General features: G+C 54.5%; 1 protein-coding gene across 1 annotated transcript in view; it reads left to right on the plus strand.

Annotated features, from left to right (window-relative positions):
- The window catches only part of GJC2 (gap junction protein gamma 2), a 7,094-nt gene extending 1,144 nt beyond the window's left edge, over window positions 1–5,950 (plus strand). The window contains exons 2-4 of the mRNA XM_004384833.1: window positions 42–151; window positions 235–359; window positions 5,860–5,950. Of these exons, the coding sequence (XP_004384890.1) occupies window positions 42–151; window positions 235–359; window positions 5,860–5,950 (326 nt within the window). The remainder of the gene's footprint in view (window positions 1–41; window positions 152–234; window positions 360–5,859) is intronic.
- The last annotated feature ends 4,065 nt before the right edge of the window (window positions 5,951–10,015 follow it).

The following is a 10,015-nucleotide window of genomic DNA, read 5'->3' on the forward strand; positions in this document are numbered from 1 at the left end:
CCTCGCCGCCTCCTCCCGGACCGGCAGCGCCACCTCTGGAGGCACTGTCGGGGAGTCAGGCCGCCCCGGTGGGGCCCCCGAGCGGCAGGGCGCCAAGCCCAAGGCCGGCTCGGAGCCGGGCAGCGCCAGCAGCAGGGACGGGAAGACGACAGTGTGGATCTGAGGGCTGGCGCACTGCCCCACCCAGCCTCTCCCGGGAGGCCCCTCCCGCCCCCTCCGCCGCACGGTGTACAGCCTGGAGGCTGTGGGGAGGGGCTGAGGCGAGGGGCTGAGGGGTCCAGTGGCAGCCAGCCAGACGGGATCCCAGAGAGGGAAGGGACGGGCATGCGCAACCAGGGGCAGCTAGGCACTGGTGGACGGTGCCAGCTCTGACCGCAGTGCTGCCCACATCCTCCCCCTCAGGGTTTGCTGACCAGGCCAAGACACCTGCGTGGTTCCCCGGCCGGCACTCAATGGAGGAGGACGGCCAGCTGACATTCTGGAGCCAAGCTAGGGTCTCTGCCCTTCCCTGGCCTCAGTTTCCCCATGTATACAAGGATGGCCTGGGATTGCTTCCAGCTCTGTAGGAACTAGAACGTGGGCTGGAGGGGCAGAGGAAGGGGGGATGCTAGGGAAGGAGCCCCACTTGCTGCAGCAAGTAGGGGTGAGCACAGTCCCCCTCCAGCCCCAGTGCAGTGTCAGAGGTTGGAAGCCTCTGCACAACAGAGCTGGCGCTCAGGAGGGCTGGTCTCTCCCCAGGCCCTGGGATGGGAGCCCAGGCCGTGTACGGCTCACACCCTTGTCTGAGCATTTGCTGACACCCTTGACTACCCCTTCCTCTGGGACATACTTGAAGTTCCACAAAGACCTTGGGCCCTGCCTTGTGGCTTGCTCAGGGAGTGTGTCCTTGGCGATGCTCCAGAAAGGTGGCTCCCAGGTTCCCACCCATGGGCTCTCTGTCCTTCAGCGCCGCCCCCCCCGGCCCCTCCCTCATTCAGACAGCCTCCAAGACAAAGGGAGAAAAATAAAACTAACTCTTATTTACAACCAAGTGTGTGTGTGTGTATACGTGTGCGTGTCCACTGCTGGTCACCAGGCCATATGAGCACTGTTCTGTGCCAGGCTCCCTGGGAGAAGAGGATCTTGGACCAGCGGGTCAGCCCAGCTGCAGACAGAGCTCTTGCAGCACTTAAACAGACATGTGGGCATCCCCCAGTGCCAGGCAGCATGGGGGGTACACGTGGTGGGGGGCCCAGTGGGGCACTCAGATGGCAGGAAACGGAGCACTGACTCCAAGGAGTTTCTGAGGTTCAGGACCCAAAGGCTGGGCCTGCAGCTAAGACGGATGGGCACCTAGCATTATCAAGATGCAGGTCAGAGCCTGCCTCAGCTGCAGTGAGGGGCAGAGGAGAGCACAGCTGGACAGAGGTCAGCGGCTCTCGGCCAAAAGCCAGCATGATCCAGACTTGTGGTCCAGCTGTCCCTTAGCCTCCCTCAGGCCAAGGCAGGTCTGACAGCTCCTCCTGGCCTGTACACCCGTCTCTTTTTGATGTCCCGGGGCCAAGCCCCAAGCCTGGCTGAGCCCGGACTCTAACCTGAGCCTGCCTCTGGTCAGACTCCAACTACAAGCCCAGTCTGACCCCTCTGGACCCTGACTGGCCCCAGCAGGCTCCCAGCCAAGCTGGTTCCTGACCCCAGGCTGAGCCCCACCCCTAGGAAGTTCATGGATGGTGATGCTGGAAGGGCGGCCCCAAGGAAAGCATCCCCCAATCCAGAGCAGATGTCTACCCCAGTGGGGACACAGCCCCTGCTTTCCTATGGCAGGAAGGGTCCACATAATTGGCCAGCACTGGGTTTGGTATTTGTCTTAGTCATCTAGTGCTGCTCTAACAGAAATACCACACATGGATGGCTTTAACAAAGAGAAATTCATTTCCTCACAGTAAAGTAGGCTAGAAGTCCAAATTCAGGGCACTAGCTCCAGGGGAAGGCTTTCTGTCTCTATTGGCTCTGGAGGAAGGTCCTTCTCATCAATCTTCTCCTTGACTAGGAGCTTCTCTGTGCAGGAACCCCGGGTCCAAAGGACGTGCTCTGCTCCTGGTACTACTTTCCTCGTGGTATGAGGTCCCCAACTCTCTGCTTGTTTGCCTTTCCTTTTATCTCTTGTAAGATAAAAGGTGGTGCAGGCCACACCCAGGGAAACTCTCTTTACATTGGATCAGGGATGTGACCTGAGCAAGGGTGTTTCATCCCACCCTATTCCCCTTTAACCACAGGCAGAGATTATGACTTATAGGAAAATCACAAAATGGAAGACAACCACACAATACTGGGAATCATGGCCTAACCAAGCTGACATATATTTTGGGGGGACACAATTCAACCCGTGACAGTGCTGTACTGCTGACCAGGTCACTGTGGGGATGGGATCATGTTGAACGTGTGAGGCTCCCATCGCTTTGACTGGGCATGGTGAGCGGACCAGGGAGGCGGGGGACGGACATCTACAGAGAAGCACTTGTGCCCTGGGGTCTCCTTGGTGTGCTCTCTCCCTGCGAGTCTGCTCTGGACGCTCATCCACAGACCTCTCCCCAAAGTCCCTGCCTCCTGCGCACCAGTCTTGCCCCTTCTAAACCCCTGACCCTCAGACGAGACCATCAGCTCTCCCCAAGCATCTGTGTAGAGCTGGCCTCAGGCCAGCCCTGCTCCAAACAAGGTGGACACTGAGGTCTAGATCCCTTGATGGAAAGTGCTGACCCAGGTGACAGGTCACAGGGCACCTGCATCTCAAAGCTTAACCTCCTGCAGAGCCCCAGGCCCCTGAGCTGTTTCTCAAAAGACAGTGTCTTGGTGAATGGGCACATTGTGTGTGCTGTAGGAGCTGGTGGGGAGTGGGTCCCCAGAGCAGTAAAGGTTAGATATTGGGGGACTTTGGGAGGTGAGGGTGAGGAAATAGCATGCGACTTCAGAATTTAGAGTCACGAGTGGCTGGAGTGGCAGGATCCCAGGGGAGGAGCTGCCCAGGAAGACAGGGGTCAGCTTCCAGAAGAGCCTGGAGTGCGCAGGTGAGGAGGTTGGCCTGATCCCGCAGGTCCGCATTTCCCACATCTGTGGAATATGACACACTCCTACTGGGACAGAGTCCCTCAAGAGGGTGGGAGATGGGGCACAGCCTCCCTAGGATCTACCTGAGAAGGAAAAACAAAGGCAGCTGATCTGGAGCACCTTCTCTCTGAGAACCCCTCCTGGAGGAAGGGGAAACATCAGAGGGCTTTAAGCAGGTGAACACCCTGGTTAGCCTTGTATTTGGGGGAGAGCATACTGGATCCCGCTGCTATACAGTGTCTAGGGAAGACAGCTCCAGCTACAGAGGAGCGCTTCAGGTCAAGCTCAAGGGGTTGGGGCCCTCATTCCGGGCTGAACTTCCTCTTGCCGCTTTGTGAACTGTGGCAGCAGCATCAGGATTGCACCCTCCTGCGGGCTGGGGGTGGGGGGGCTCGTGCCAGGGCAGCATGGAGGCCCACTTAACAGCCACTTTTGAGGCTGACTAGTCCAGCTGCCTATTGCTGTGTCACAAATAACCCCACAACGGAGCGGCTTAGAACAATTATTCTCTCTCTCTCTGACTGGGCTCGGCTTGGTGGCTTGTGCTTGGGTTCTCTCATGCAGTTGCAGTTAGATGGGGCCTGGGGTCATCTGGAACATTTCCTCCCTCAACAAGTCTGGTGGTTCCTGCCGTGGCCTTTCCCTGTGGCTTGGGCTTCCTCACAGCATGTCAGCTGGGTTTCAAGAATGAGCATCCCAAGAGGACCAGGCTAAACTGTACTGACTTTATTACCTAGCTGTCATGGATTGAATTGTGTCCCCCGAAAATGTGTGTCAACTTGGCTAGGCCATGATTCCCAGTATTGTGTGATTGTCTACCATTTTGTCATCCGACGTGATTTTCCTGTGTGTGGTAAATCCTATCTCTATGATGTTGATGAGGTGGAATTAGCGGCAAGTATGTTAATAAGGCAGGACTTAATCTACAAGATTAGGTTGTGTCTTAAGTCAATCTATTTTGAGATATAAAAGAGAGAAGCAAGCAGAGAGACGGGGAGCTTATACCACCAAGAAACAAGAGCCAGGAGAATAGCATGTCCTTTGGACCCAGGGTCCCTGTGCTGAGAAGCTCCTAGACTAACGGAAGATTGATGACAAGGACCTTCCTCCAGAGCCAACAGAGCGAGAAAGCCTTCCCCTGGAGCTGACACCCTGAATTTGGACTGGCAGCCTCCTAGACTGTGAGAGAATAAATTTCTCTTTGTTAAAGCCATCCGCTTGTGGCATTTCTGTTACAGCAGCACTGGATGACTAAGACTCTGGCCTTGGAAGTCAGATCACTTCCATCATAGGTAGTCACAGGCCTGCTTGCGTTCAAGAGGGAACAAGATCTCCACCTCTTAAGGTGTCCACCTCATGTTTTAAGAAGAGCATGTGGGACAGGAAATCTTACTTGGAAAATACCTTCAGCCACACGAACCCTGCAGACCTTAGTCAGCATAGCCCTCCTTACCACAAAATGGAGTGTCCCTTTCCCTCCCCACCCACTTGGAACGCATGCTGTCAGTGGCCTTTCTTACAGCTGTTCCCCCTTCTTTTTATCCCAGCTCTGACATGAGTCAGTGATTGCCACACTGGTTGTCCAGAGTCTGTCTTCTCAAACCCTTTGCTGCTTCAGATATAATTTGCAGTGATTTGGGTCCATGTGAGGAAGGACTGCCAGGGGCCTCTGGGGAAAATCTTCTTGCTCTGAAGAAGAGAAGCAAGTGTTATGTATGCTTTTTGTAATGTTCTCAAATCACATATGATCCTGTATTGCTCTTAAATCATGTATGACTCTGTAATATGTATAAAGCTGTGTTGTTTCTTTTGTAATGATCTTAAGCCACAGACGCATAATTTACTTATAATGTGACTTAGAGTAGAAAATTTCTGAATTTAGACATAGAAAAACAGAAGTATGTGAAGAATGTGGTAAACAACGTTTAAGTTGCTCTCACCCCGGCATGCTGTGGGAAAAGAAAACATAACATAGTTAATCTTTGTACACTGCCTTGAGACATAAATCTAAACAATCTCCTTAATCTCTAACCTTGAAGAGAAGATGTGACATCCGGTTAATCTCTAACCCTGGGGAGAAGACATAACAGACTAGTCTTTGATGTCACACTGGCCCTTATTACATGAAGCCAAGGTGAGAATTTAACATACAAACCCTGAATTCCTGCTCACACACTGAGGGAAGACAGAGATGGAACCTCTCTCTAGAGGCTGACTCTCTCAGAAGACTGAGATTGTGGCCTGAGGCTCTGCTCGCTGTTGCCAACCTCAGACCCAAGCTTTGAAGGACTTCTGCCAAATCTGAGCCACGGTCAAGCCTTACTCCTGAGACCTCTTATTGAAAGTAAAAGCCTGAAGTCTAAAGATTGGGACTCTAACCATTGAACAACATCGTAATTGTTCATTTTGATTCTCCGGTTCTAAATGATCGTCTTGCATGCCTTGCCATGACTACTTTGCAATAAAGTAAATGAGTTTATACATGAAAAACCTGGGCATTTCTTTATGTTTAAGATAAAATCCTATACAACAGTGTGGGAAGAAGAACTAGCCTGCTCTTCTGCTGGAGGTGGGGCAGAGACGGCAATCTGTCGGCCACAATCCTCTTTTGCCTTCTTTCTGGCTTTCCAGTGGAGACTGCATCTCCCAGACTCTTTCATAGATAAGAGCATCAGTGCGGCCAGGGTGTCGCTGGTGGAAGACAAATGAAAGGGATGTCCAGGCTTGGGTCTTGAGACATTGGCTACTCACTCAGTGGCTTCTTTGTCCTAACAGTGAGCTGCCTCGAGACGTGCTCACAGCCAGCGACGCCAACGTAGACAAGAACACCACCAAACAACTAGATGGAGGGAACCTGGATCCCTGAGTTACCGTGTGGAGCAGAGCTGCCCGCTGACCTTACTTCCTTGCAGTGTGGTATCTGTCTGTTGCAGCGGGCCCTGTTGTTGTTGTGAGGTGCCATCGAGTCACTTCCAACTCTTAGTGACCTTATGTACAACAGAACGAAACACTGCCCATTCCTGTACCATCCTCATAATCATCGCTATGTTTGAGCCCATCACAGCAGGCACTGTGTCCATCCATCTCGTTGAGGGTCTTCCTCTTTTTCACTGACCCTCTACTTTACCAAACGTGATGTCTTTCTGCAGGGACTAGTCCCTCCTGATAACATGTCCAAATATGTGAGACAAAGTCTTGTTGTCCTCTCTTCTAAGGAACATTCTGGCTTTTTCCAAGACAGATCTGTTCATTCTTCTGGCAGTCCATGGTACATTCAGTATCCTTCACCAACATCATAATTCAAAGGCATCAATCCTTCTTAGATCTTCCTTATTCATTGTCCAGCTTTCGCATGCAGCAGGCCCAGCCTTCACTCGAATCCCCTCCTGGAACAGTGTCAGCCAGCTAGGCCCCGGCTGACTCACTGAGGATGACAGGGCAGAAAGATAGACCGGGCCTGGTCCTGAGGGCAACGTGGAGCTGTCTGCTTTGGGACTTGTCATGCAAGATGCATTTCCTTCATGTGTATGCCCCTAGAGCTGAGGCTATTTCCTGAGGCTGGAACCATCCTAAGTGGTGCAGGAGCCTTTGTGCTCCGAGCCCATTGACCTCTCAGGTGAGGGGGTCACCAGTGAGAAACCACAATGGCAGAGGGAGACTTGGCTGGGCCACAGGTGGAGGTGGCACCTGAGCTAGCCTGCCTGTGCCCTTGGCCCTGGTCCCACCATTGGCTTGCTCCATTCCATGAATATGAAAGTCAGGTTTGGGTCCGGATGTGCATCTCAGAAAACCCCAATAAGGGCAGATTCAACAAGACAGTCTGCTTTTCAGTCAAGTACAAGTTTGGAGTGTGGTTGTAATGTCGCTTCCAGGCCACCAGCTCACCTTTCCCAGGCAGCAGCCTCATCTCCATGTGCCAAGATGGTGGCTAGGCTCCAGCCAGCACGTCTGCTTTCCAGAGAGTAGGAGGGGGACTTGGTGAGAAAGAAGAGACAAAGGCTATGCCCCAGCTCTGAAGGAGGTTTCTCCAGCTACCACACACAACCCTCACTCACCCCAGCTGCAAAGCGAGCCGGTAAGGACAGTCTCTATTTTGGGGAGCGTATGCCCAGCTAAGAATTCTATCACCATGGAAGAAGCGAGAGGAGGGACCCTAGGGACAGACCTTCATCCTCCGTGACTCGGGCTGGGGGCCTGGCGAACCGCCGAGGTCCTGTCAGCCTTAAAGTTCCGTGAGCTTCTCATGGCAGTGACTTAGGTTCTACTGCCACATCCTCCCTGACAGGAATGTCACTGAAACGTCCAGGGCCAAGGAAGCCGGAGCAGGCTGTGCTGCAGGAGGTGAGTCCTGTCACTGCGTTGACCTGGCCTGAGCACGAATCCCGACACGCTCGCAGTTTCTGCCTGAGCTCCAGTACATGCCGGTGGCTGTCCTTTCCAATGTGTAATGTAGTATCTGATATGCCCGCCTCTATGAACACTCAAGGGTTAAACTCAGCTACTAAACTTAAACCTCCCCAGGCCTCAGTTTCTCCATCCGTACCACAAGGACAGAGCCTGGCACTGCTGACCCGACACTGAGGTCTCCACATTCCCTTCTCTCCCAGCCTGGCCTGTCTCCCCGGCTCTGCAGCAAGCTGACTGGCCCCGATCCAGGCGTCCCGGCTCCCTGCCTTCAGTGCCTTGTCTGGGGCCCCAGGGATGTGTGCGGCCTGCCCCAGTACCTGCCAGGCAGGGACAGCCTGGGTGGAGGAGCGGCTGGACCAGGATCGGATGGGAGTAAGTTCTTCTTGTCTAGCCCCCATCCGTTTCCACGGCCGCAGCCAACCGCCAGCTGCTCATGGGAGAAACAGTTCATGGAGGGCACCCCCAGAATGGGGGGATTGTTCCTCTCCTTCCTTTGGGAAGGGAGGAGGCCACGAGGAGAGAATAACAGGAAGCCAGCCCCCTACCCGGCAGCAGCTGGGAAGCAGGGTCTGGGACCCCTCAGGCCTGGCCAATTTTCCAGCTCTCAGCTCCCCGCACCTTCTGATGGCTTCCAGGGTCCGTAGCCTCAGAGGCGGCTCCGGCTCCAGCCCAGGCCCCTGGCCAAGCCCAGATCAATGAATGAGGCCGAGATGGGCGCTCTGTTCCCTGGGAGCCCCAGGTCAGGCCCCCAGCCCCCTCTCTGCACAGCTGAGGGGACGGAATGAGAAGAAGCCAAGGCAGGGGTCGGGGGATGGGGCGGCAAGGGGTGAGACGGCCAGTGGGTCCCACGTACACCTTATACGTGGTACACAGCAACAGCCGGTGCAGACGTCCAGGAGGGCTGCTTGGAGGAGGGGGCCTGGAGCAGTGCTGCCCAGCAGAGCTCTGGGATAGTGGAATGTGCTCCGCACCATTCACTAAGGCAGCCTTGAAATGTGGCCAGTGCAACTGAGGCACTGAACGTTTCATTTTATTTAATTTGAATTAACTTAAGATGCCCCGTGTGGCTCCTGGCTACCCTGCCAGACAGCGAGGCATGGCTGTGCAGGCCTTGGGGCCTGGGGATGGCTGGGAGGAGGGAGATGCCGGGCGGCTCCTGCGACACCTTTGGCGCCAGGCATGGGCTTAGTCAAGCCCCTCGTCCTTCCTGTGGGCCATTCGGTGGGAAGTGCATTCCTCCGGTGGCCAGGGATGGCTGATGTGATGCTGGAGGAACGTGCCCCCTGCCCCCGTGTCATCCTCCCCCGCTTCCTCTCCATCCTCTCTGCAGGGCGGTGCGGGTCACCCACAGGAACCCCAGGCCGGGCGGGGTCTGGCCCTGGGCTGAGTGGAGGAAGGCCTCCCCCATGACGGTCGGCAGGCCAGCAGCTGGGCCAGGGGGAGCCGCATACCGAGCCTGGCTGGTCCCCACCAGGAAGCTGGCCGGGCGGTAGCGCTGTCCCCACCACAAGGTCAGGCCAGACTCTCCCCCGGGAAGGCCGGCTGGGAGGAGCTGGGGCTCCCAGGCTGGCTGTGATCACAGCCAGGGCGCAGCACGCTCAGACAGGCCCTGGGACAGCAGTTTGTCTATTCAACAAACACGAACTGTCTTAGTTATCTAATGCTGCTATAACAGAAATACCACACGTGGATGGCTTTAACAAACAGAAATTTATTCTCTCTCTCACAGTCTAGGAGGCTACAAGTCCAAATTCAGGGTGCCAGCTCCCAGCGAATGCTTTCTCTCTGTGTTGGTTCTGGGGGATGGTCCTTGACATCAATCTTCCCCTGGGTTAGAAGCTTCTCAGCACAGGGACCCCAGGTCCGAAGGAAATGCTCTGCTCCTGGCACTTCTTTCTTGGTGGCATGAGGTCCCTCTCCTCTCTGCTCACTTCTCTCTTTTATGTCTCGAAAGAGATTGACTCAAGATACAACCTAATCCTGTAGATTGAGTCCTGCCTCATTAAGGTAACTGCCTCTAATCCTGCCTCGTTAACATCAGAGGTGAGGATGTACAACACACGGGACGATGACATCAGATCACAAAGTGGTGGAGGACCACACAATGCTGGGAATCATGGCCTAGCCAGGTGGACACATGTTTTTGGAGGACACAATTCAATCCATAAAGGGGGATGGGGGGTTGCTACACTAGATTAAAGGCGACTAAAGAGACTTGACAACCAAACGTCATGTGTGATCCTGGCTTGGACCACAGGTTGGAAACAGTGACAGTTACAAAGGACATAGCTGGCAGACTTGTGGAGCTCTGCCTCCGGCTGGATGTCTTAGACTAGCAAGTGCGCCCTGGTGCTGGAGAGAGAGAGGCAGGAGCACGTCCTTGTTCCTGGCTGCTTGCTGCAGGATTTCGGGGCCGAGTGTCATGACGTCTGCAGCTGACCCAGCCAAACACTAGACAGTCAGACAGATAAAGCAAACGCAACAAAACGTTCACAACTGGTGCATCAGGTAAAGGGTGACAGTC

This window comes from Trichechus manatus, unplaced genomic scaffold (assembly GCF_000243295.1).
Source record: "Trichechus manatus latirostris isolate Lorelei unplaced genomic scaffold, TriManLat1.0 scaffold00128, whole genome shotgun sequence".
Lineage (NCBI taxonomy): Eukaryota > Metazoa > Chordata > Mammalia > Sirenia > Trichechidae > Trichechus > Trichechus manatus.